The 27,235-nt window shown below is 47.7% G+C and overlaps 1 protein-coding gene across 1 annotated transcript in view; it reads left to right on the plus strand.

Moving 5' to 3' along the window:
* The window catches only part of CD81 (CD81 molecule), a 31,944-nt gene extending 12,338 nt beyond the window's left edge, over nt 1–19,606 (plus strand). Inside the window, exons 3-8 of the mRNA XM_084521546.1 lie at nt 8,487–8,584; nt 11,266–11,340; nt 13,858–13,965; nt 14,889–14,984; nt 15,333–15,422; nt 15,691–19,606. Of these exons, the coding sequence (XP_084377672.1) occupies nt 8,487–8,584; nt 11,266–11,340; nt 13,858–13,965; nt 14,889–14,984; nt 15,333–15,422; nt 15,691–15,753 (530 nt within the window). The 3' untranslated portion in view covers nt 15,754–19,606. The remainder of the gene's footprint in view (nt 1–8,486; nt 8,585–11,265; nt 11,341–13,857; nt 13,966–14,888; nt 14,985–15,332; nt 15,423–15,690) is intronic.
* The last annotated feature ends 7,629 nt before the right edge of the window (nt 19,607–27,235 follow it).

Raw genomic sequence — 27,235 nt, forward strand, 5'->3', positions numbered from 1 at the left:
TTGCAGCTTCTGCTCGTGGCATTCCCCATTTGGCCAGGGGAGCTCATGCCACAGCAAACAGCACGTTAACTGCTTCGGTGCTTCCTGCTCGTCCTCCTCTTCAATTTGGTTGTAGTTGTAAATACCAAGCCCATCCTGCCTCTCAGCCATGGTATATTGCTGCTTCTAAGCGTATGGAGGCTGTGAGACATGTTGATAACCAGGTCAGAAACCATCATTCAAGGTAGCTAGCAGCATGGATGAGTTGGATGCTGACAACTGGTTAACTATTTCTTAGGTATCTATTCACCCACTGCCTGAAGTCCTGTTATTTTTTATTATTTTTATTTTTAAAAGTGTGATGCAACGAGCTATGAGAGCCCCCACCGCCAGATTGTCTCGCCGACCCAAAATAGGAAATCTGCGTCCAGCTGCTAATAGCAAGCAATGGAGCAACACGACCCGGTGCTTTGATTATCTTATCCCTGGGAGTGGGGCCAAGCTGCAAGGAAGAGTGCCAAAACATCCAGATTTGGGGTGCGATTTTCCATGTAGCTTCGGGGGTGGGAAGAGGGTCAGTTTTGCTTCTGCTGTAGTTTTTCCCCCAGCTTTTCACTTTTTGTTAGGAACTCCTTGGCTGGCTTGCGTCTCGTCCCCAGAGCACAGCGGCACCGTCACTCTTTGGGAGGGGTGTGAGGATTTGGACAGGCACACAATAACAGATTAAATTTGGATCTGGAGGCTGTTGCTATCACTCCCTTTCTCCACCATCCTGCTGGGTATCACTGCCTCAGTAGAAAGTTGAAAGGCGATGAATTATTTTGTTATGTTTGGGGCTTTTTTCCCCTAGCAGCCAGGCTGATTAAGGTGGCAATTCCGGGTCTGGCTCCCAAGCAGCTGCACGTCTGCCCTTGAAGTCATCAGGGTGTGATCCCCACCACTGGCGAGCTTTAATGGGCACCTCCTCCACAGCATTGCTTTTCGCAAGTACCTTCAGGGGGTTGTGCAGGCCTCCGGGGGTCTGATGCTCGCATTAAAGCATATTTAGCAGCATGCAGGAAGGGATCAGGTCACATATCTGAGCTTCCCTGGTGTTCCCTGGTGTCCCTATGGCATACAAGGATGCTCCTAACCATGGATTCCAGATATGGCCAGCAGCGCAGAGCACCCTGGCACATGCTGAGCAGTGCTATGTCATCCAAACAGCATTGGCAAAGCGATCAGCGGGGTGCCGTGCTTTCTGCCCATAAGGGTGGCTTTTTTCTTAATTACCCTTTTCAGGGGTAATTGGGCAAAAAGCAGCCATTTTCAGAGCTTCAGAGATGGGTATTTGTTGCAGAGGAATTCCCATCTTCATCCCCATCCCTCCAGAAACACTAAAGTTGGCACCAACGTACTACAGCAGGGGGTTAAACTCAACAGCAGACCTTTGGCTAAACTGCTTGTGGAAGGGCTACAAGATCCCAAGAGTCCTATTTCTAGGTCCTTGTGCTCTTCTTCAAGGCCCAGTGTGTCAGTGGTTTTCTGATGGAAGTGTGAGCAGTGGCCAGGCATGCGTGCTCGGAAGTGGAAACCAAGCACAGCGAGCAAAATGGGCGGTTGCAAAAATAACATGTATGTGGTTGTTTGGTTTTCTCCAGTAGAAGTACATGCATTTTTTTGTCTCTTGGAAATAAGCCTATTTATGGCTAAGGACAATTTAATTATTTAATCCCCTAAAGAAAAGAAGACTGAAGTTTGCTGGTTCTAGATTTTCCTTTAATCACATTTTTCTTTAATCAACTTCTTCAATATCGAAGGAATTCTTTTTAAAGTAGTAGTTTTAGTGCAAAACACTTTGTCAATACTTCCTGTTAAGTATATGGCTTATAACATTTATCTGACAGTAATTATAACACTGTTTCTGTATTTTTAGCACGGAATTCAGTTTCTATTAAAAAAGCCACTTATATTTCCCTGTGTCCCTTCATTGGGACCAGCTCCTGAGGATCATTTACTCTGCAAGCTAAAGTTGATTATGACTTAAGGCCGCTTCTCTGCTGGCTTTGTAAGTCTTTACTTAAAATTGGTGACAGTGAGTTATTTTGGGTTCAGACCTACCCAACTGCAAAACAACTTGTGTCATCACCTATTTGGGTTAGGTTCAGACGGGCAACCTTGTTTTCTCTCATATGCAGCCTATTGGTGCTCCTCAGCTTTCTGAGAACGCCAAAATAAAGAGCAGAAATGCAGGAGGGGTTGTCCAGAAGCACAGAAGGATTTAGGTGAGCAAACTTAGATGCCACTGAGTCCTTGAGGCTGGCAGCGTTGTCCCCTGTGGTGATGGTGGGAGAGTTAAGGTTGTTCCAGCCATCGGTTGTTTCCATGGTTGGTCCTGAGCAGAGTCTGTAAAGGAAAGAGCTTTGGTTCCTGCTCAGAAGGGATCCCTGTTATATCACTGGGGTGCACCAAAGACAGGTGAAGCTCAGAAACCCCTCAGTCCTTCAGATCCACAAGTAGTGATCCCCCTCCCTTGTTCCCTTCCATTGGCTGTGCCATGGGGACCTGTGTCAGCCATACTGTCTTGCTTTCCAGAGCTGCTTAAATGAGTTTTCCTGTGAAAAGCTGCCACATGTTTAGGCATACGATGTCCACAGGACATCCTCCAGCAGATGTCCAGAGGTGGTCTAGTTTGGGGCAGCATAGGATAGCTCTGGGCCTTCGGTGCTGTTACCATGGGCCATAGCAGTGCCAAAAGCCTCCTGCCAGTTCTCACGTGTGCCAGTGTTTGGAAACTGAAATCTCCATCCAACATTTCCCATGTAGGCAGAGCAGAAGAAATCTGACTGTGGCACTTCTGCCTCTGTGGGATCACTTAGGGTATGGGTGTGCACACATGTGGGTGTTGGTTTGGGTTTTCTCCGCTCTTTCCCTCTGTTTTTACAACGAAGGCATGACCTTTGCTTCCGTCCCGCATTGCTCTTCCCCACAAGGGCAGCATGTATGTCCTTTTGTCTCCGCATGCGCGCCACGCAGCCCCCGGAGAGCTTTCCATGCTTTGCAACAGTGGTGCTCCATCTGGAAGGCATTAGCAGCCATGGAGCAGCAGCGTTTTTCTTAGGAGAGGGAGCAGAGGGGAAGGAAAGAGCTTCCCAGTTGTCACCATCAAACCCTTTGCTTTTCCCTTCTTTCGCCCTGTTTTCAGGAAAGCGCTGTTGGTCCTGCTGGCACCACGAGATAGGGGTGAGCCTCCAGGGCTGGGAGGATCTGCTGGGCCAATTCCATGGGCAGTCAGACAAAAATGTGCAGGAGACCCACCCTCATGGGCTGCCCTGTGCAGCCATCCCTTTTCCACCAGGTTGTGGAGGGACTTCCCACTCCCTGCCCTCAGGCTGAAAGGAAGCAGGCTACAGCCAGGATTTTTTGGCTCTGGAGATGGTGTTCTTCCAGGATTGGTGCTGCAGGGTAGGAAGGAGTCTCCTTCCCACCTCCAAATGACGGTGCCACATTCAGAATGTCCCGACCAGGCCCCACTGCAGCACTCCCTTTCTCCCTGGAAGGTTCGCAAAGCCCTTGCGTTCACGGAGTCCCCTCCCAGAAGCCGATCTGTTGGAGTCTGAAGACAAAAATCTCTTTTTCCCTCCCCACTAAGGCTTTTGGAGCCCTGGCCCTGCAGCTCTATGCAGGAGGAGTGCCTCTGCTCTCTTGCCCCCTTCTCAAAGTGCATCCCCGGAGGGGGCTTGCAAGGCTTGGGGGACCATGAGGGTTTCCCAGGAAGAGTGGTGTGATGCTGGGGATTTTTCTTTTTTGTTTGTTTTTCTTTTGGAAACATTGCCATGGTGACCTGTGGGGGAAGAGACTGGCTTCCATTAGCTTAATGAGTTAAAGCTGGCAAGAGAGAGGAGGGAAATGGGGGGGGGGTAGGTGGGAGAGAGGATGTTGTTTGGGAATGCCCCTGCCTGGAGCCACACAGCTTCTTGCGCAAGGGGAGAGCTGGCTTGTGCTGACCCTCCTCGATTCAGAGTAATTTTGCTGTGCTTCTTCCTCCTTTTATTTGTTTTTATTATTATTTCTTCTCTGTTTTTTCTATTCATTTTTTTTTTAACTTCCCAGCAGGGACAGGACATGAGTTTTACAACCCTGTGGGCACCAGCAATGTGGCTTTAATGCTGGGGCAAGCAGCGACGTTTAACGCTGCCTTTTTCTCTCCCATCCCTGCTCCGAGCACCAAGCATGCTGCTTTCTACCTGGCCTGGAGGCATCATCTCCACAAGATAGGACCTAAGCTGGCCTCTTAATTGCTTTTTTCTCCACCCAGCGCCATCCAGAGAAAAGTGCTCGGTGGCTCAGTCCCCTGTGTCTGAGGTTCAGGTGCTAAAGCTTGAGGAGTCCCCACCACCCAAAGCAGCATGTGCTGGATGAGTTTTACTCTGCTGCTGCAGCTTTTTTGGTGTTTTATGTTCTGATGCTCTGGAGTGAAGAGGTCATATCGTGGTTGTGGTGCTGCTGCTTTGAATTAAGATGGGACCCTAAATCTCTTGCTGGTGCCGAGGTGAAACTGAGTCTGGGTGGCCCCGTTTCCTGAAGCTTTCCAGTTTCCCTCTCACAGGGAGATAACGGGGGACTCGAGGCCCTGGTTTGTGTGTGGCAGCTTCCTGCTGATAGTGGTGCCTTGGGGTTCAAGTGATGCTGTAGGAATGCTCAGGACTGTGGGACCATGAACACCTCCAAGTGGTTCTCTGGAGTTCCCAGGGTCTATCGTGCTTCACTCAGAGGGGACAGGATTGTTGCAGGCGTTTTGTATTTTATACCTCTCTGCTTTTATCCTTTGTTTATGATAAACAGCCTTTCTTGTTTTAAAAACCCTGTGGAAGCTGCCATACAAATGCACAAGCAAGATGTGAAAGGCAGATGGAGCTTTGCTCAGTCACAGTTGTGCCAGCAGAGGCTCGGGTGTTGCTTCTGGCCGAGGCGTTAAACGTTTCCATCCAGGACAGGCTCGCAGGAGTTAATTCTGTCTCTGACACCACAGCAGCGAGGAGGCTCAGGCTGGGAAAGCCTGGCCTGGCATTACAGAGGACAACGCCCCATTCAGGGTGGGCATGACAAGTGTCTTGCTCACAGACACCCAAACCGCGCTGTCCATCATCACCACGGGCTGCCAGGAATGAAAGCAAGGACGTGTCAGGTTGCTTTCTGGGAAAGGGCCTGGTTGTACCGGGCTTTCTGTCAGAGAGTGGTCCCACTGCCTGGTGACTCCCTCCATCCAGGCTGGAGGGAGAGACGGGGCACCGGCCCTTGTCCTTCAAGGGGAGGGATGGGTGTGGGAAAACACTCGTGGCCCGAAGCATGTGTTTGGGTGTTTTGGTTGCATTTGTTGTTGTTGTTGTTTTTTCCCATGCAGCATGAAAATGTTCATTGTACAACACTGTTATTTGTGTATTTTGTGCTTGGTTTTGAATAAGCCCCAGAGCAGAGTCCCACTGCATTGCCTCCTCATAGCATCTGTTTGTCAGTGAGAAAAGGGGGCGCCATAAGGGCCATTTATTTGTGCCCCACACTGAAACTGGCCTTCATCCCAGAAACCAGACACATCCTCTGGGTGCTGGTCAGGAAGCAGTGTGTGGGACATGGGGCTGGTGGTCCGGTAGTTGTCCATCATGACCTTTAAATGAAGCACTGGAAGGAGCTGGTGTCTCGTATGCCCATGGGTGTGCACTGGCCGTTGGGTTCCCTGCAGCATCTCAGGCTCCAGCTGTGCTGCATCTGTCTGAAGCCAGGGTGGGCAGCACCAGTGGTGGCTGAGGTGACGTGTCCCCTTGCCCACGGCCCAGCTTTGTCTGCTCTGTGCTGACCTCATGGGAGGAGAATTCAGAAGCCGCTGCACTCAGGAATGAGCAAAATTGATTTTGCCAGAGACTTGTGATGAAGACTCTTCCATGGAGCCACCCAGGGCTGTAAGATGGAAAAGGTTGATGCCGTTTGGGTTGGAAACCTAAAGCCTCAACATCGCTTGCACAAGTTGAAGGGGTGAAGGCAGTAGCATATTGCAGTGATAGTAAGCCAGCTTTTTTTTTTTTTCTTTATTTCTGAGAGACCACTGATCACACATTGTTCTTCTCGAAACAGCACTTTCGTTGCTTCTGAAAACCTCCATCAGGCACTCTCGTGCTTGGCAGGTGTCCAGCAGCCGGCCTTCACTTCCCAGGATGCATTAATGCCTTCCCATCACCCCCAGCCCCTGCGGGGCACACTTGTCCCATGTGCACCCTAGCCTGCTGCCCACTTGGGAGAAAACTGCTTTGTTCCACCTCAGGCAGGTGGAACCCCACAGCTTTAGCTGCTGGCCTGGCCTTTCCAAAAAACTCTCCCTGGGGGTTTGTCTTGCTCATTTTTCCCTCTCCTCATGCCTTCAAGCAAGGAGCTGTTGTCCCATCCCTGCTTGGTCAGCTTCAGGCAAGGCCCCCCGCCTGTTGGCTGGGTTTTGTTGATGCCAGATGCCACCAAAGACCCCTTGATAAGCATCAGGAGGTGCCACTCATGCCTTTTTCCCCTTTTGCTTGCAGTAAGCAGCAGCTCGCTGTGAGGATGTCAGTGTCACCGGCAGTGAGCGCCGTCAGGTTTTGTGAAGAGGGACATCCTGCTGGGTCAGCTCACCCCATTGTGCTGTGCTTCCCTTGCATCTGGCTTCCTCCCTCCTGCCTCCCACTAAATATAGCCAGGGGCATTGTGCAAGCGCTGGGCTCTGTCCCGCTCTGTCCCCTCGCCTGGGACAGAAGGGTCCTGGCAGTCAAGTTGTGCTGGTGGTGCTTCCCTTGCCAAGTGGGGTGGCTTTTGTTTTAAAAAGGGAAGGCTTGGGAGATGAAGTTGACCTTTCCTGAGCTTGCAATATCCATTAAGGAGAGTTAAACATGTCGGGGTTATTATCGTGTATCGGGTTTTTAGAGGAAGGTTTAGCTCTGCTCTCACAGAAGTTGGTTGTGTCATGCGTGCCCTTTAAACTTTACACATAAATTATCAGATGATTGCTTAAAAGCTACAAAGATAAGAAAAACCTTGGGCACCATGGGCACATAAAAAGCAGTTTTGATCTTGTTTGTACTTTAGTTCTGATCCTAAGAGCTGACTGGCTGATTAATAACTATAAACATGTTTAGACTCCTAGCAAAATAAAACACTTCATTGAAGGGATGTCTCTCTCAAGCACTGGGAAGATTTGCTATATTGCTGTTAGCTTTGAGATGCTTATACATTCATAAGCATAAATATAAAATACCTTCTTATTCAGATTGTTTTTTTTTCTCACTTTGGATTAAAAATGACTGAGATCTTGCCTGATGTTGAAGTATTTCTTTGATTATTTTTTGCACACGTCAAGCCACTTTGTTACAGAAAGTGGAATTCACTTACAAAATAGTAGACCCACAATACTTGAGAATGTTAGTTAACTAAAAATACCCAAAATGTACAAGATACATGAGGAGAAAGCTGTGTTTTTTGGAAAAAGAGACAGTGTTACCGAGCTGGTAGCATTGCGTGGCTGGGGAAGGAAAGCGTGGCTGTGTACCTCAGCTAAGTGCTTGGTTCCTGAGTGAAAATGGACTTTAGTTCCTCCGTTTTCTCACTCTCCCTGCCTGGTTTCCAAGCCTTGAGCTAGTTGGGAAGCAACTTGACTGTGCAAATTTAATAAGTTGAAATAAAAAAAAATCTCTGTGGAAGAACCTTTGACAAACAAAGGCTAGATTATATTAACTGGGATGCTTAAGCAGCACTTTTCCCTTAGTTATGTGGCTTGTCTGTCTCTGAAACATTAGCAGGATAAATATTTGTCTGATGTTTAATCTAAACAAGCCATATGCCTTATTGTTTGTTTAAAAAGATATGTTAACTAATCATTTTTTATCTCCTCTGCTTAAATATTTAAAATAGGGTGTCATGGGATCTCCAATAATGCAGCTTTCAGGACACTGTAATGCCTTTGTCTTCCTTGCTACACCCTCTTCCTATCATTGATCGCGCTCTGTGTGTTTCCTGTGATTTTGGGGGTGGCTGCTTTTTCAAGTTTCAGTATTACTACCTTCAAGCGCTTTGAGGCCCAACTGGTCTAAGTTGTGTGATTTGCATTGGTGCTGGACCAGCCATGAAGTCTTGGCTAGCACAGAGGGAACTCCTGTGGGCAAATTCACCCCAAATGAGCTTACTGATGCTGATAATGTTTATTTTAATGGGAGGAACAATAACAGTGGCCTGAAATAGTGTCTGAACTCGGGTAGCTGTGGACCACTTCCACCAGCCCATCTTGGTTCACACCTGAGGACCCCATTGTCAGCAGAAGAGTAGCAGAGCAGAAAGCAGGGTGAGACACGGTGGCTTTTTCTGCTGCTGCCACGTCAGCCACCTCTGTTGCTCTCAGGACTTAATTATGCACACCTGTAATTAGCTATGGAGCCAGCATGCCTGGTCCAGTGGTGGGATGCGTCTTCAGGAGGCTCTGCAGTAACGTCTTTGCCTCTCACTCTTCCTTGCAGGAATCTACATCCTGATTGCAGTCGGTGCTGTCATGATGTTCGTGGGCTTCCTGGGATGCTACGGCGCTATCCAGGAGTCTCAGTGCCTTCTGGGAACGGTAAGGGGCTCAGCACCATGAGGGCATGCGGCCACTGAACCACCTTTTTCTTACCTAACATCCCCTACAGCTTCCCCTTTTGTTCTTGGGTTTGGGGCCACCTGTGGGGAGTTCAACGTTTGTATGAAGTCATCTAATATTTTTACCTGTTAGGGCTAGGAAACAGCAAAGATTTCCCACAATATCTTAGTGAGGGTGTCGAGGTAAATCTTGGGAAAACCATTACTGAAGCACTACAGGCATCCTTGATGGCAGGCAGCAGCTTGGGATTCCTGGCGTGGGATGAGCTTAATTGCACAAGCTGCAGGCACACCAAAAGCCTTGGCCTTGGGGGTGAGGGAGACCCAGTTATTTGTAGCAAGTTCTTGCACGTGGTTCGGGTTTAAACCAGATGCCAGGCTCCATAACCATCACCAGGCTCTGCCAGCCTCAGGGAGAAGCTGGCTGGAAGTGGCCCCGTTCATGAGCCACCACGTGTGTGTCCTCATTCTGCAGCCCTTGGGATAACCCTGTTTCAGGGCTTTCTGTGATATCTGTGATATTTTATTTTTTTTTAATTTATTTTGATTTTTCCTCTCCTCCCTCCCATAGCAGAATTGTATGCAGAAGAAGAGAGTGCTGGCACGTACATACAGGCTCTTGGGCTGTTATTGAGGCATGTCAGAGCTTTTGGCACATTGTGCTTGAGAAGGCAAGAAATTGCACCAAAAAAAAAATAATAAATTGAAGGGATTAAAAAAAATACATAAAATTTGGAGGGACTTTCCAGCACTTGGCTTCATTGAGCTGGAAGACTGTGATCCGGTGACCTGTGGGTGTGGACTCAATTGGGACGGAGGGAACTGAAGCTTCTTGCTCTGCAGATTGCCTCACCTCTGGTTCCTTCTTTTTCTACATTGGCAAGAAGGAGGGGGGCTCTCATCAGCTTTAGTAAAGCACTTTGGAACATCGTTGGGTGAGAGCTGTGGCAAGAGTTTGCAGGCATTACCATTGCTGCCGGGAATAAAAGGAGTCTGTGTGCAAATCTGACAGTGGTAGTTGTAGCAAGGTCTGACAGCTTTGGATTGTTGTTTTTCTTTTTGTTGGCATGAGCTATTACAGACCCTGAATTACCCCTCGTTCCCTCTTGAAGTTGGAAAGAGGATTAAGAGGGCAGATGGTGATGGTACAAGGTACCTGCAGCTCGGCAGGGGAACCGGCTGCTTCGGCTGCAGTTAGCAGCTCTAGCTGCTGCGTGCTGCCCGTCTTTGCTCACACCTTGGCTTGCCAAGGGGAGGCTGGAGGTGCCTCCTGATGATGCTTTCTGCTGGCTAAGGCTCCCTCCGGGCTCCAAGGACATTTCTAGGCAGCATCCTTAGGGTGCTCCCCAGGAGTGACCAGGAACACCTCCACGCACCTGCCCAAGAACAGCTCCGTGTTTCCATGGTGTAAAGCTGCATCTTCAGCGTTTTACAGCTAGCTTGCAGAAGCTTACCTGCACTTACCTGCAGAAAGCTGGATCTCCAAATCTGAGGTGAACAAGCCAACCCTCACTAGAGGGTAACCACTGCAAGAGTGAGCCCTAGTGCTTAACCAGAGAATTACAGTGGCCTTGTGCTTGTGGTTTAGGGTGATGTGGGTCCCAGTCTACCATGGGAGTTCCTGGGAAACCAGTGACAGATAAGTGTTTAAATAGGAGTTGGTTGTTCTAGGGCAAAGATGTTTGAAGTCCTTTCCTGCAGGTAGGTCAGAGGTCCTGTTCCTGTTGTGCGGATATCCCTTTGCTTTTCTTGAGAGTAAGGCTGGCTTATAGCATCGTTCTGGAAACTCCTGTTTGCCCAGTTGTGGAAGAAAAGGTCCTGAATGTGTCTGAAAAAGGCACTACCCAGAATGTGGGGCTGTGTTTCCCACCTCATACTGTGATTTTATGCCATCTCCTGGCTACTTTCACCTCTTTTACTTATTTCCATGGAGCTTTTCTTAGGAAGAAGCCACTGAGTGTGATGTGGTTGCAGAGGTAATGTGGGCTGTGTGGAATGTACCTGCCTGTGTCTTTCTACTTGGCTATGATGTATGGTCTCTACAGCATCCCATGTCCAGTCTATTGGACCTCCCATCACGTTACTGGGATATGAACAGAAGAATGGAGGAAGGCTTGGAGTGGTGGCAGGGAGAAGGAGGAGTGTTGGGGTTGTGCTAACAGGGTGAGGCTGTGGGAAAACATCACTGCTAGTATTTATGCAAAAAACTGCAGTAGCCTTGCAGGGCGGAGAATGCCAAGAGAACTGGCCATAAATCATACCCTGCAGCTCCTCAGCAGCCAAAATGTGCTTTTAACCCTGTGCTGGCAACTCCTTGTCCTGGGAGCATCTGTGGCAGAGCAGGAAGCTAGGCTGGATATTCCTGCAGCCATATCAGAAGGGGCAATTTGTCTGGTGGTGTGCAAGGCATCCTCATGCCTGCAGGTCCCTGTGTGGAAGAGGGCTCTGATTGTCCCTTCTTGGCTGTACCAGTAGGAAGTTTGGGCACAGGGTGGCATCTGATGAGTTGTAGGAAAATGTGCTTGAGCAACGTGTGTGTGTGAGAGACCTTGCTCTTATCTCCCCCATCAGAAGTGCTGCTCCACACCCCTACCTACCTTATCACTTCTTTTTCCTGTAGCCAAGTGTACTAAGCATCCCTCTCACAATTTGTCTCCACAGTTCTTCACTTGCCTGGTGATCCTGTTTGCGTGTGAAGTTGCGGCTGGAATTTGGGGATTTGTCAACAAAGACCAAGTAAGGCGACCCTAAAACTTGTGGTGTGGGGCTGGGAGGCTGGGGTGGGAGCACAGTGGGATCCTTCTGCTCTTACAGTCCCAGACTGAGTCCCAGGAGCTGGGGTTTGCTACGTGACCTGGGCAGGTCACTTAACTACTCTTGGCTCGGCTGCTAACCTTTAAATGTGAGCACTTGATGGGAATGGCTGCCCCATGCGGTATGTGGTGCGATGTCTGGGATAAAAATAACCCCATCTGGCTCAGGTCTCCTCCTTGCTGCCAGCCGCAGCAGGAGTGGATTTATGTGTGAAGTCGAGGAGGAAAAGCCACCTGCACGCCTGAGGTGCCAAGGAGCAAAGCACAGACCTGGCCGTGTGGGAAGGAGGTGTCACTGAGTACACGGGCTGAAACCGGCAGCTTTGCACCTCTCTTCCCGTTGCCTTCCCTACGTTCGCTCTCACATTTGCAAGGTTTGGTCCAAAAACCACCAAGCTGTCTGTGTGTGGGAACCAGGGCCATCCTGCGGCAAGCAGAGGGCTGGGTGTCCACCACTTGGTCAGTGCAAGTTTGGGGAGAGAAGGGGATTTACTTTTGCTCACAGCTATGTTAGGCTTGGTGGTGAAGCAGCAAATGTGTTTACAATGAAATGTAAGGCAGCTGTGGAAGTAGGTGGTGGCCAGCTCAGCTTTCACTTGCATTTAGGACACAGATGACCAGCTCGGCTGTGAATGGAAACACCCTTGTAGTGATTCACAGGAGAGCATGACTTCACCAGCATAAACTCTTCCGTGGCTAACTGTATTACTATGCAAGCAGGGTGCTGTTCCCTAGCAACTTTGGCGAGCTAATTAACCTTTGCAGATGTTAGTTTGTGAATCCTGAGGAGCCCAAGATGTGCGAATGAAATGACAGAAAAACGAAGGCTGGGTAAGGAGGGAGCCTGTGGCTGTTGCTCTCCGTGCCAGGGAGAAGGCACCTGGATAAAGGTATAAAGAGCATAAAGCAGAGAAGTGTAGGATTTGCCAATGTGAAAGGAATGACCTCAGCCACCTAAAATTAATTTTGCACTTCAAAATGAATGGTAGCAATCAGTTGGCTCTGTCTGCATTTTCAGCTGTGATGAATGGGCTGTTTGTACATCACTGCTAGCAAGGCAAGCGGCTTGCTACTCCCCCAGCATGGTTGAGGGCATCTCATGAGCACCAGGGGCTGGGAGCAAAGTGCTGGGTGCTCCCAGCCACACTGTGTCACTCTCAGGGGACACCCAGTGGATAAGGTGGGAAGCCCCCTTGGGTTTACAGCCCTGGCCAATAGTCTGGGGGGACAGTCATCTCCCAATGGAGCAGGCAAAGGATTTTGTTTCACAAAATTGCAGGCACTCTTTCCGTGATCCCGCCTTGTCAGAGCTGCTTTAGATACAGAGTGAAAGGCGAGAAGTACTTTTGTTTTTGTTTTTGTGTTTTTTTTCCCCTTTACCAGAATCAAATGGTTTGTTCACAGGGTATTGCCCTCCAAAGCAAACTTTTTCGAGCATGGAGAAATGCTGGGATAATTGATTGAAATCATGCTCCTTTTTGCTGCAGTCTCATTTTTCGTGTGCTAATCCAGTGTGCACTGCCAAGAGCAGATGTTCTGGAAAGCGCTTTCCATTTCATACTTGTTCATATTTTTCCTTTGCTTCTTTCACATGTCCTCCTTTCATCTCCCTCCGAAATTATTGGAAAGTGTTAGAGGAGAAGACACAGGGTCAGTTTCTCTGAAAATTAGGGTTTTTTTTTTGTTTGTTTTTGGTTTTGTTTTTTTTTTTTGGTTGGTTGTTGCTTTTGTTTTTTTTTCACCATGGAGCGTCGACTCCCTGTGGGTGTCTGTGGTCTACCAGGCCAGATGGCAGAGCTGGGGTACGGATGTGACTTCTCATTTACAGGATGGAGGTGTCCTGCTCCATGTAGAGACCCAACAGGACTTTGCCACCCATCCAAGAGCATCAAAACCTCCAGCTGCAAATGAGCCACATAACTAGGCTTTAGTGTGTAGTCTCTCCCAGATTATTCCTGTCCCCTCTTAGCCAGACAGGTTGAGGTGCCCGTATCTGCTGATATCCACCCTTTGCTTGTTTGGTTTCCATGCCTTTGGTAGTTAAGAACAAGCCGTTTCTGAGTTCCTGGCAGTGTTAACAATCCACACAGCTTGAAGACTATCTCAGAGCTTGTGGTTCAACCTCTGTGGCTTGGCTGTCTTTGCATGCTACAGAGAGCTCGCAGAGTACTGAAACAAATTTGGGTGGAACCTGCTGGCTGGTGAATGAGGTTCTTAATGTTTGCTTTTTGTAACATGCTGTGGCTGGAGGGACTTGAGCCCCGTGAAAGACAAGCCTTTCTCCACTCACCTGGGTGAATTAGCAGCATCTGAACCTGTTTAAAACTTCTTGTTTACCTGCAAGTGCCATTTGAGGGAACCGTCCCTGTTCAGGCACATCCGCTGGATGGGTTTCCTTATGCTCCCCTGGCTGAAAGAGACTTTTTGCGGTCTTTCCTAGATAGCCAAAGATGTGAAGCAGTTCTACGACCAAGCGTTCCAGCAGGCGCTCATGGCAGATTCAGACGCGAGCAACGCGAAGGCCGTAGTGAAGACCTTTCACGAAACGGTGAGATGTCAGAGGTCTTGCTGCATGCTCAGGTTGGGCCACACATGCTCAGCCCAAGCTGGTGAATGGGGTCTGCAGTGCCTCGAATTGCACGTGGTTAACTTCTGCATGGGGTTTGTCAGGGTGTAAACTTCTGTATGGGGTGAGCGGCGAGGAGCGGCTGCCACTGTGTTTCAGATGCTCCTCACCAGAGAGGAAGAGGAATTAAGTTGTCCTGGGGTGGGAAGTGAAAGCAGTGCTGAATACGTAATGCTTAGGAGTGAAATGAGTGCTGAGTTTTTGTTGCTTGTCTTCTGAGCACTGTGCCAAAATTCTCCTTGACATAGGAATTTTGTGCAGCCAGAGGAAATGAGAATGTGGGAGGAAGGAGAAGGAAGCAGGGTCAGGAAAATGAATAGGAAAATCAAGGTCTAAAGCATATAATGCTTCATTTAGGTCTTAGCCTGCTAGAGGTAGCTCTTCTTAGGGGTCAGGTAAAAGAGTTCCACCCTCTTAAATATTTTGTCCTTAGCACTGTGCTAGGAAGTCTGGGCTGAGCTCTAATGAAGTTGTTTTCGATCCACCTTAGCACTCCAGATTAAGTAAAACTCAGTGGAAGACAAATGCTGCTCTGAGGAATAATTAGAGATCTCTGCTCAGCAGGAGGCAAATCTCTGGAGGGAGTCGTGTTCGTTCTCCTCCAGGATACCAGGCCTGATGTGTCTGGGATCAGTGCTGGAAGCAGCTGCATTGCATGTAAAGAAAAAAAATGAAATTAGAAAATTGTTTCTTCCTCCTCCCCTTCTTTTTCCCCATCCAAGGTGCCTCTTTAGTTTTAGGTGGCTTTTGGAAGTGTTTAATGGCAGGGAGAGCATTGCAAGAGAGCATGTGCTGTCTGCTAACCTGTTGGTTTGTTGTTGTTGTTTTTTTTTTCCTCTTTGTAGCTGGAATGCTGTGGTCCTGATACTGCAATAGGAGCAATCTCTGCGCTGTGGAGAGAGGACCTCTGCCCGAAGGGCTTCCAGAAAATCTTGGTTCAGGTAGGCTTGGCTGCTCTTCCCCTGGCACATCTTCTGTGAGGGAGCTTGGCTGCCAGGGAACTTTGGGGATTTATTCAGGATTTGGATACCAGGCAGAGATTTCATTTATCTGGGGATAAAGGTAGAGGGCTGTCAGAGGTTTGTGTCGATGCTCCCCTTGCTGTTCCTGCTTGAGGGGCTTACAGAGGGCTGATGTCCAGTGGGAATTCCTAGAGCCAAGGCATGGCACGAGCCTGGAAGCATGAGTAGGACCTGGGGGAAAGCAGGAACCTTGGACCTGCCTTTTTGTATGCCCAAGGGGGTGTGGGAGGAAAGCAGGTCTGTGACCACAGTGTTTCTCTGCTTCAGAACTCGAGCTGCCACAAAAAGATTGACGAGCTCTTCTCCGGGAAGCTGTACCTGATCGGTATTGCAGCCATCGTGGTCGCCGTGATCATGGTAAGCATTGCAGCAGGAAGGAATTTGCTATCCAGGACTTACTGGTATCGGTGATCTTAGGTCAAAATGGCCTGATCCCTGAAAAAAAAAAATAGCAGCAATTATGTATCGTCTCTGCTTTTATCTCTGGCATGAGAGTGTTTATGTGGAGAGGAGGCTGGGGGAAGACCAGAGGCTGTGAGGTTGTCCTAATCCCTAGCTTGAAGGGGGGGGAGCTCCCACGTCTTACAGGTCAGCACCTCACCAGTGGCCTTGTGTCTCCTGACAGATCTTCGAAATGATCCTGAGCATGGTGCTGTGCTGTGGCATAAGGAACAGCTCCGTCTACTGAGACGTGAGAGCCGGTGAGGGGAAGGGGGGAGCAGGGCGGACGGCGCTGGAGGGGACCCCAAGTGCCACCAAGTGACCAGGAGACATTTCAACAAAAGACAAAGAAACCTATGTATATAAATACTTCCAATATTACCATACAGTACTTATCATTTTTCTTTTGAAGTACTTTTTTTTTTTTTTTTTTTTTTTTTTTTTATAAATAAAACTTTCCCATATCCTTGTGGCTGAGTTAGTTACACATCAGTTTTGTGTGATAGGGAAAGCTGCTGTAGCAGGAGATCCAGTCCTTCCTCCCCTTTCCCCACCCCAAAAAAATCAGAAATATTGTTGGTGGAGGATGTACAGAGGGGAAGGCTGCAGCCTGTTCTCAGAAATCTTTGCATTTGTTTTTACTCTTTTTCAGCACGGACTGTTTTTTTGTTTTTTTTTTAATATACATATATATATTATTATATATATATATATATATAATTTGATGATGAAGCAGGATTTCTTGATGAAGCAAGATCTCTTTTCCCACCATCACCCTGATTCCCTGGCTTTTCCAAGCCTGGGAGAGAGGAGAGGAAGCAGCCCTAATCGTCTTGGTGTGATGTTTCCGAGGGGAGATAGAGGTGGATTGCTCCTATCGGACCTGTTTGCAACACTAGATAAACTCGTAACAGAAGTCACAATTTTTTGCATTCTCTGAAGAGTGCGGATGTTTTGCGCTTTTTTTTTTTTTTTTTTTTTTTTTTCCCCCTGGGGGTTATAACTTTATAAATTGGCTCATTTCCAAATATTCATAACATTAAGGGTCAGTTGCTGGGGGTGTGAATTTTAGTCACAATTTTTCAAACACAATCACCTGAAAGCTAAGTCACTTTTTTTTTTTTTTTTTTTTTAACTTTGTTAAATGTTTCTTTATAGGCATAATATTTTGGGAGAGACTAGTGTTGTACAAAGCTCCCAATGTTAAGCTGATGCCTAGATACAAGTGATATTAGGGAAAGAAAAAAAAAAAAAGAAAAAAGATGAAGAAAAGTCCTTAACCTTAACAGTCCTACATTTACATATTGCAGGATGACTTTGGGGGGATTTCCAGCTGTATACGTACATATTTAAATTTCATCTTTACATCACTCTCCTATTCAGTGAAATTTTCCTTGCTTATAGCATATCGTCACACACTGTAATATTGCTGGGAAAATTTTGTAACTTGATTTTGAAAACAAAATAATTACTTATTTCTTAAGACTTTCCATTTCCAGTTACAATAACAGCAGGAGATGAGCTTATCAAAGCAAGGGAATTCAGGATTTAAGATTGCACCAGTTAAAACACTTTTTTGTGCCCTGGTAAGCTTTGATTGCCAATTATGCGTGCGTGGCCTCTGTTGTATGCCACTCTGTTACTGTGTACATAGAGGGGAAGAGTGACCCAGGATCTGTGTAATAAAAATCAGAGTGTCTCTAAAAAGATGATCTATGTGTATAGTTCTATAGATATATATTTTTAAGCAAAGCCTTTTCCTTAGCTGTAGAGGCATTTGAGCTGGAAATGCTAGCATCTCTCAGCTCTTTGCCACGTTGAAGCAGGGGAGAAGAGGAGTTAAAAACCCACGATCACCTTCCTCACTTCAGGAATATTTCCGTTTCTTAAAGCATTTCACTTTCCCCCTCACCTTCAAGTTGCAATTAAGAGCTCCAAATCAGACGGGGAGAAAGACCCGGGACTATTATGAACTAGCACCTTGTCCATGGCATGTGGGTGCCATGGCCCCTGCCAAACGGGGACAGGAGATTCCTGCACTGAGGCGAGATGATCTGTGCAGAGGCTTTTCTCCCCTTCCACTCACCCCTTTCCTGTCCCTACCTTTTAGTATATAGGGCCTTCTGAAAAGTCTATATAGGGGTATATATATGAAATTGTGCTAGGTAAGAGGAGGAACTGCTTCAACAGATCTTTGGTTTGAGTGGGTTGGAGAAAAAAATCAGCCTTAGAAACAGCCTTAAAAGCAACACTGCCCTGAATGTCCACTTTGTGCACATGGAGAATGAGACTTGGTTTTGCAATAGGTAATCCCTTCCCCTGCTCCCCAGCGTAGCTCCTTCAGGTCATCTACTCTGTTACGTGGCTATATGTATATGCATCAACCAAGCATGTGTGTTTACATATATGTGCATCAGAATTGTTAGCATACAGAATGGATGTGTAACTTGCCGCCTTTTTTGTTGACTGTTGATAAATGTGTATAAATATGCCATTAAGCATTTCAATTCTGTTTTCTTTCCTTATACCATATTTTTGATATTGTTCAGTATTCAGTTGATGCTGCGTAAGTAGCTGAAGCTCTGTTTGAAGACGGACTGGGTCCTCCCTGCAGAGAACTCAGTGCAGGTTGGGCACGTCCTTGGATGTTGTAGCTTTGGGGGTCTGCGTTGTCCTGTGCAGGATCAACTGGGAGAAAAGTGGCGCTTGAAGAGGGAGCCAGGGCTGTGGGAGGAAGAACAGGGTGTTTGCTCAGACCATGTGCCACGCTGGCTGCCATTTGCTCTTTGGCTCCTTTCAGAGGAGAGCGCCCTGTGCCACCTCCTGTCTATGTGGATGCAGGAACTGGAGCTGGACAGGAGGGAAGTGACCAGGGCTGGGAATGTCCTGGGGAGATCTGAAGGAGTTCTGCAGGGACAGTAATGCTTGCTGTGGAATTCAGCTGAGGGTCCCCATGTTTGACTGCATAGTCAATCCCAAACAGATGATAGATGAAATTGAGGGCTGTAAATACAAACCTTCCCTCTCTGAGGAAGCATATTTCTGGAGCAAGTGGCAGCTGAGAAAAATGGCTGCAAGCCTGAGCAGGGAGGAGAGAGGTAGGTGGGGAGAAGCAGAGTGCGCTATCCAGGTCTAAGTTCAAAGACCACATGGAAAGGTCAAACAGAGCCACTGACAGCTTAACTGAATGCTTGGGATTTTTTCATACTGTGGAGCATGCCACAAAGCAGTGTGTTGAACTTGTTTCTGCCTTTTTTTTTTTTTTTTAAGAAACAAAACAAAAATCGATTTAATAAACATTTCTCATCGTGTGCATAGTGTGATGAACCGCTGCAATTTTACAACCAGTTAACCTTGACACCAGGATGCTTTGTGAACCAGGCTTCAGCAGCATGGGTTTTTCCAGCCTCGGCGAGGGGGGTGGCAGGCTGGGGACGCATCCAGAATGGTGCTGAGGGACAGCAGAGAGGTCGCTTGCCAGCAGCGGTGGCTGCTGCAATTGTGCCCCCCTCAATGGAACGGGGCACAGCTGTGGGGGAGCTAATGCGTATTGCAAAATGGGGTGACTGTGTTGAAATTCAGGGGAGGGGCTGTGGTGGCAGTATTGGGCATGCCCATGGGGCTTTTAAAGTGACCGAAAATAGCCCAAAATGCCCTCAACTGCCATCCAGCCAGGGGCTGGGCTGTTTTTGTGGCTGGTCTGGTAAGGCCACCGCTGCTGCTGCCGCCTGCCCCTCTGCACCATCAGGGGAGAGCCCTGCTGAGAGTGAGGGAGTAGGCCGAGTGCTGTGATCCCACACCCGCCTTTCCTTCTTGCTGTGTCTTGGACTTCTCGCTGCGTTTGAAGCATGGCTGTCCCCGATGGCCCCTGGCCATTGCCTGTGCAGAGAGGGAGGGAGAGCGATGTTCAGCTGCCATGAAGGAAGGCAAGCCCTGCTCCCTGCTCCTGGCGGCTGTGCCTGTGCTACGAGATCATCCCCATCTGTTGTTCTTTCACTTGTTTACCTGAATGTTAATGGAGTCGGACATAATGACTTCTGGAAAGAAAGAAAAAAAAGAGATTTAAAAACAATAATAATAAAAAAAGAAACAAAGCAAAACCTTCCCTTGTAAGTCGATTTTTAATGATGTGTTGTCAGATCTTGTTTCTTTCCATCGCGTACAGATTTCTGACGTGTCTTCCAAGGGAGCAGGGTTTTCTCGCTCTTGTGTCAAAGCAGAATTCGGGCTGCTTTGAGGAATGCAGTCCTTAGCTGACCTTCTAGGTGGTTTCCCATGAATATGATGCTTTGTGCTTCATGCCTTAGAACGTTTGGATTGTGGAGCTGTGTTGTTGCTCCAGATGGGTATGAAATTATTCTTACCTCTTCAGAGCTAAGATTAAGCTGATGTGAGTCACTGTCAGACTCAGGATAGTGTTCAACAGTAAGAAAAGCGATAGTGGAAACAAACTGGCAAAGCACAGCGCATATTTGGCATCCAGGCTGTGTGCCTTGGGACATCAGCCTGGAAGCATAGCTAGAATCTTAAACCTTCCCCAGCTAAATGCTGTACCTTGTTTGCACCTCAGGTTTGACTATTAACACTCATGCTCAGAGCCAGATGAGTTGTATGTGCTGGTGGTGCTGAGATGCTGAGAGGGAAATGGGCAAACCAGGCCCTTTTAAGGTGCTGTTAAGTGAAGACACAGGTTGTGAGTGGAGAACAGCAGTCCTGCGTAGGAGCATGTGAGGCTGCACAGATAAACCACTGCTAGGGGAAAGGGTGGGTGGAAAGCCTGCTGCCCAGTTGTTCTCATATTACACCAACAGCCATGGCTTAGGCTTTTTTTGGAAAAATGTTTCTTGTCCAGAGGATTGAAGGACTTAGGGACAAGGGCTGACTGAAGGGCCAAGAACTTCAGCTTCCTAGGAATACTACCGTGGATTTTATTTTTATTTTTTCAAACAAGAATTTATGCAAATTAAAAAATTAAAGTGTGAATTTTTCTAAGCTATACCAATTTGGGCTTTTTCCTGTGGAATTCTTCTCTTTCACCCATCTCCCCTAGGTGTTTAGAAAAAAAAAAAAAAAATCTAGAGTATTTCTCATGGGAGATTTTAGAAGTGTTTCTGCTTTGGCCAGCTCTATTTCCTAAGCCTATTCTGGGCTGTTTGTGTTATAAGTAGCAATGTGCCTAATTGTTTCCTACTAAGACAACTGGGACTAACAGCAAAGGTATAAATTGCCGATGTCCATTCTGTACTTAGATGTTGTCTAAGCTCTAACTATGTTTTGCTGTACTCCCACAGGGGAGAAAAAAAAAAAAAAAAAACAGCCAGCTCTCTCATGGGAGAGCTGTTTACAGCAGAGGTTGCTGCAGGGGAAAGCACCCTTCCTGTTCTCCAGCTGCCAGCTCCACTTGCCTGGCTCAGTGATGAAGGATGTGCTAGTTGCTGTGCTCAGATTCCTGCTCTGAACCACAGTTGCCTTTGCCGCGTATCTGTAGGTGCTGAAGGGGAGTGGTGAACATAATTACGTGACTAGTGCTTGATTAAGTGATAAGCACAGGCTAGAATCCCCAAATCCTGTACATACTGAACCAAAGTAAAGGTTCAGTGTTAATTTGTGTATTTTTTTGTCTGACCGCTCCTCGGTTTCAGCCTGGAGATCATTGTGCTATCCTGCATAGGGCATGAGCTCAGCAGGATGGTGGATGTATAAAGATGCACTCTTGGTGCAAACATTTCAGCCAACCTCTGGCAGCTTGTCTGACGCAAGCAGCCCGATGCTTTCCTTTCAGAGAGTCCAGGGAACTGAAGCAAAAAGAAAACACCATCCAGCTAATAAAAACGCATTTCACTTTTCACACTTGCAAATACAACAAAGTGGGCACGTAACTTTGCAACCAGGCATGCAAAGGTGGATTGCTTGGCGTTTCTCCACTGGCTTTACATTAACCAGCTCAAGTGCCAGCGGTTGCAAGTAACATTTCTAATTAGAGTTTAATCACACTTCTTTTTTTTTTCCTTTTTTTGTGTGTGTTTCTTGGCCTGTTTCACTAGTGCATTCCCTCATGTTCAAACACAGCTTTGCTAAGCTCTGAAAAGATGTTGGTGTTAGGCCAAGTGAGACTGTTCATGTACAACACCCTGCCTGCAGGCTGCAAGTCAACTGGTAAGAATCCTTCCAGCAAGGTTTAGTGGGGTTAAATGCAAAGCCCTGTGTCAGCTACAATGCAGTGTCAGTTAATGAGTTCCTACAGGCCATGTTCTAACAGAAGGTCTGAGGAGTTTTAGAGTTTTAAGAGTTTTTTTCCAAAAGGTTTACTTCAAGGCCCTCAGCTGCTACAAATGACCTCTTTCAGCTCTTCTGCTGGTAGCATCAGGCATGCTGTGGCAAATGATAGAAAAAAGACTCAAGATTTAGGAGAAGGGCTTTTTAGTAAAAATATTCTGTAGCTAAATCAAAATGAACAGTGGCTCCCAACTGCATTTTTTTTTTTTATTTGAAATAATTGCAGAAAGCATTAACTTTGCAGGACTTCACTTCCCACTCATGCATGTAGTGTCTCTAGCAGAAAAGAGTTGCAAATCTCCCTACAGGTAGGCAATAACTTTGTTATTGTGAAGAATCAGGTTGATACAGCCCTTCATGACCTGCCCTCATTAAGAAAACTCCTTCCACAGGAATTGGTTTTATGTAATCTTAGGGAGAATAAAGCATCAACATGGGTAGAGAGCACTGGACTAAATCCAAACTGCCTGCAGGTGGGCCAGGACCAAAGGAAAGTGCAAGGTAAAAGAGGTAAGCAAAGAGAGAAGCAGTCTCAAGCACTCACTCCACCACATTTTGAGGCTATTTATAGGCTTCCCTTCCCTCTGCTTTTACCCATTCTGGCATGGTGCAACTGCATTCTCCTGGCAGAGTGGTGTTCACTACCCTGCTTTTGATTTTTGCCTACAGGAAAATCCTCCTTTCCTTTCCCACTTCCCCTCAGGAACTCCAGCATCAGCTGAGCACGGCCACACCAGACTTCCACTCTCATTCTGCGTGCATGTGATGGAGAAAATGCATCTGATTACTGTCTGGCCTGTGGTGCCTGCTGGGGAATCACCTGCCAGTTTCCTACAGCCCCAAGGAGAGGGGCAGGCAGTCTCTGCCAGACACCCACCCCAGTCTCTGTGCACAGAAGCAGCAGAAGCCTTTAGTGCACGGGCTGGGGCCAGAGCCTGCCAGTGAGCAGCAGAAACAGTTACCAGATAGAGGCCAATGACAGATTTATTTGCAAGACAGGAGCATGAGGCTCCCAGCACTGGGGCTGAAAATGGTTTGCATTTTCACACACAGCTCCCCCACAGGGGGATGCGCTGGCTTCCTGCAGCGGCATGGGGCCATCTCTGCAGAGGAGTCCACGCACTGGATGGTGTGGTTGCTTGGATGATGGCCCATGCTGCTGCTCAGATCTCCATCCCAGCCTCCCCACCCCTCTTCAAGCCACCTTAGTTCACACTGGCGAGGGCGAAACGCTTTACCATCTGTTCATCTTCAGAGTCTGACTCATTATTTTTATTTCAGCTGTCGCCAAGCAATAGCGAAAATCCCAACACACCAGCATAACCACCGGTGCAAACTGTCTTGTTCTCAGTCAGCAGAGAAAAAAGCAGCTCATCCCTGGCTCTTTGCAGTGTCTGATACTCATCTTCTGCAAAGACAGGAAGGAGAAAAAGGGTACAGACAGCTTCTGAAGTAACCTTGGCCATCAACAGTATCCTGGCCAAAAAAAAAAAAAAGAAAAAAGAAAAATAAAAAATCCATGTCATATATTGCTTGTCTCCACCCTTACAAAAACAGGGCATGACACCACTTACTGCACATCTTTTTCTTGCCTATTCCTCATTACACTCAGAGTCTTGCTGCTGGTGCACCCCGACACCCCAGACTACATTACACAGAAGTGGCAGCCTTCATCCATGGTTTATGCTTGGCTTCCCTGTCCAACGCCTTCCTGTGCCTGCTTAGTGCCCTCCTCATATCTGTTCCTGCTCACCTGCCAGAGGACTCTGTTTTCCTCTTATCTTCCCTCCAGCCAGGAACCTATTTGTCCCTCTGTGCCTATACTATGTATGTATATACATTTAAGGAAAGGCTCACCAAATGGGGAAACACCTCTAGAGCTGCTGTTTTAAAACAACAGTACAGCTCCAGGCAGACACAAGACATTTTGTGCTAACCTTGCTATTGCTGCCAAATGTATTCCAAAAGGCAGCCTACATTTCATAAATTACTGTAGTTAGCAGCACTCCAGAAGGCAAAAGTACATATTTTAAATTTGACAATGCAAATGAAGTGGCTGAAGTTTATATTATGGATGACTCACAGTGAGGCCCCTCTTAAAGGGATTTGGCGAGCTTGTCTCAGACACAGACACAGCATCACCTTTAGCACATCTATCTGCAAACAAACTGGAGATGCAACAAGGTACAGATAACATGGAGGGGGACAGCAACATCAGGTGAGGTGAAGTTGCACAATCATATATATATATATATATGCATATATATATATATATATTTATTTTTTCTTCTGCAAAATGATGGCACAGATGAGGGGCTTTGTTTATTGCAAATCAAAACTTCGCATGTTGGTCTCTCAGAGCGGGGTGAGAGGCTCCAGAAGCTCATCCCCTCTGCAGTCATTATTTAATTCAGGCATTAATTTAATTCAATTTAATGATGAAGTCCCAGGGACATGCAATCTAGAATGAGACTGGGGCCCAGGGAACGGGTGGGGATGAGGCCAGCAAGCCGCTGCCACACAGCTTAGGGTAAACAAGCTAAGTATTAAAGCCACTTGGGAAGTATATTTCCACTGTAAAAGTAAACTTCTAGCTGAACGAAGGGGAAAAAAAATCAGGCAGTGCTGGGGCCAACACCAATAAAACATTTTCAGACAGAATTCCACTTCTCGACGCACACACAAAAAAATGTTTTCTGGGACAGAAAATGGAAACTTGTTTCTGGCTGAGCACTGGTTCTACGCCCCTAGTGACTTGGGGTTTTCTGGTTAGAAAATACAAATAATAAAAAAAAATAAATAAAGCCTGCACTTCCTCTGAAATCCACACAGTTGCCAAGCCCTAGTGTTCTGATGAGGAAAAAAGGCTCTGTTTGATGTGCTTTTTCCACACTTTGTCGCGGCAGCCCCCGGGCCATTCGGCAGGGCGGCGGGGCCAGAGCCGCCATTTCGCAGCCCCCGCGGCCACGGGGCAGGGGGATGCCCCACGGCCGGCCCCGTGCGGCGCCAGCGGATCCCCATTTCCTCACAGACTACAAAATGGCGGGCGGCGCCCGGCGCGGTGCACCCTGGGAGCTGTAGTTCTGCCGTGCCACTGCGCCGGCGGAGCGAGCCGGGGAAGTTTTTTCCTCACAAAATGTCGCCCCAGCCAGGACAACACGGGAGACTACAACTCCCAGGAGGCAAAAGGAGAGAGAGGGGAAGCTCCCGCCCGCTTCCCGCCGCTTTGCCTGCTGGGATTTGTAGTCCGGGCTCCGCGGGCTGCAGCGCTGCAGCGGCTCGAAAGGACTCAATGTCCCAGCGCGCCCCGCGCCAGGGCCGGGGCCGCGGCTTGGAGGAGAGGGCTCGGCGCTGTGAGGAGGAGGAGGAGGCGGCGGCGGGTGTGTGGCGCTGCGGGTGCGGCGAGCTTCCAGCCCCCCGCAGCCAGGCCGGGATGGCGGAGCCCGGCCGGGAGCTTGGCGGGCAGGGAGCCGCCGTCCTGCCCGAGCCGTGCTGCCGTGGCACCGCCGCAGCGAGCCTGTGAGTGCAGGGTGTGCGCGCTGCTCGCCTCGCGGGGTGCCGGCCCGAGGGAGGGGGCTGCCCCTGGAGCCGGCCGTGTTCGCCACTCACACTTCTTAACGCCGCCTTGGGGTCCTGGCTGCTTATTCTGCCTGATTCAAAACCAAATGGGAGGATGAAGGGATTTCAGGTGGCTCTTCCGCGTGTAGGGGTTACGCTGAGGGACGTGTGCCCAAAAGCAGCCGTTGGTCCCTTCAGTCCCTCTGGCAGAGACAGGCAGGCCTCGCAAAGACCACAGCACTTGGGCGCTCAAATTTTTTAGGCCTTTCTCCATGTTCTAACGCTTCGTGCCAGTCCACCCCTGACTGCAAATGTGGCCTTTCCTTGAAGACATCCCCATGGTGTACCTCGTAACTTTTCCTGCAGTATTTATTGCCTGCAATGCGTGACTAGCAGTTTGGTATTTTCTCAGCTTTATCTAACACAGCTCATTTACTGATTGTTTGCTGCACCTATAAATTCCAGTTTTATTTTTTTAAAGCCTCTCTTCTGCTCAATAGAAGAAGGCTTGGCAACATGCACGTGGGGCCTGAGTAAATACAGCGCTGCCTGCCTTATTAGGTTGTGTTGCTCTTTTGCCAAAATCCAGGAATATTTGCACGCTTTTCTGCTAGCTTGAGTTTGTGTCGGATTTGGAACTTGGTTCTGCAGCTTTGGATGATTCAGGGAGAAGGAATTATTCTCAAAACTCATTTTAAAGCTACATTTCCAGAATCTTGATGGAAATGTTTGTTTTCTAGGATGGAAGTGCTGAGATCTTTGGTGGCTTTAACTGACCCTCAGGAGGGGAAGCTGGCCCAGTCTCAAGAGAAAGTGAGTGACCCTAGGTCTGTTTACTGCATCGTTCGAGAAGAACCTTTAATTACGCAGCTCAGCTTAATCTAATAATGTATGAGAACTATTTCCATAATTCGCATTTCTTGGAGCTGAACCGAGGTGTGTGTTTGCCAGCTCTGTTTCTCATTGCTTAGCAATTGGTGGTGTGATTTTCGGCCTTCCTGGTTCTTTAGGGTTTCCTTTGAGCAGGTGGCAGAGTGATTTAGCCTGTACTGGAACTCAGGCTACAGATCTTGGTGTCTTTTTATTGACTGAACAGCCAACTCTTGCTGACCCTATGTTACGCTGTCCCCTTGTTTCCAGTGTGCTAGTGCAAGCATGGCATCTGCAATTAGTTTTCTTAATCCAGTGGGATTCATTTCTCAAACTAGTTTACCATGTGATTGCAGGAATCTAGTAATAACATGAGAGCTTAAAGCCAAAGAGGGAGCGGAGTTTGTACTTTGTTGAAAGCCATCGCGAAACTGTAGCAATGGGTTTAAACTGACAGCTGTAGTGACGCTCTGCAGGCTTCTCTGCCACGGACCTCAGTCAGCAGTAGTGCTGTTCATAATAAGCAGGACATGATGATTACTGGGGCAAGAGGCAAACTGGCAATAAAGGATTGCAGTGGCTAAAAGAAAATGTAAGAGATTAGGAGGTGTTTCTGTGGATTTATGCAGAATGATAAATGCCGGGTATGATTTAGAGAGGTCACTTTCGTCCAATGGAGGATGTGTGAGACTGTTACGGGGTTATCAGATTTGCTCTTTATGTACATCTCTTAGTAACTGGTCCTGCTGTAACCTTTAATGAAATATGGTGTGCAATGCTGTTCTTGCTTACTTTGTATTCTTGTACCTACTCTTGTGTAACTTTATATTAAGGTACTTCATTCCATAAATAGTGTTTTTATTTCAAGCAAAACTGCTTAGGAATTCCTGAAGTACAGTTGCTTGCGATATTGTAAAAACAATTATTTTGTACGGCCTAGAATGATAGTCATACATATGATTCTTATTTCACAGTTGAGTTTTCATGCTCCTTTGTATTCTAGGCATTAAAGTCGCTGGGCGTTT

The sequence above is a fragment of the Aythya ferina genome (genome assembly GCF_964211825.1).
Source record: "Aythya ferina genome assembly, chromosome: 5".
Lineage (NCBI taxonomy): Eukaryota > Metazoa > Chordata > Aves > Anseriformes > Anatidae > Aythya > Aythya ferina.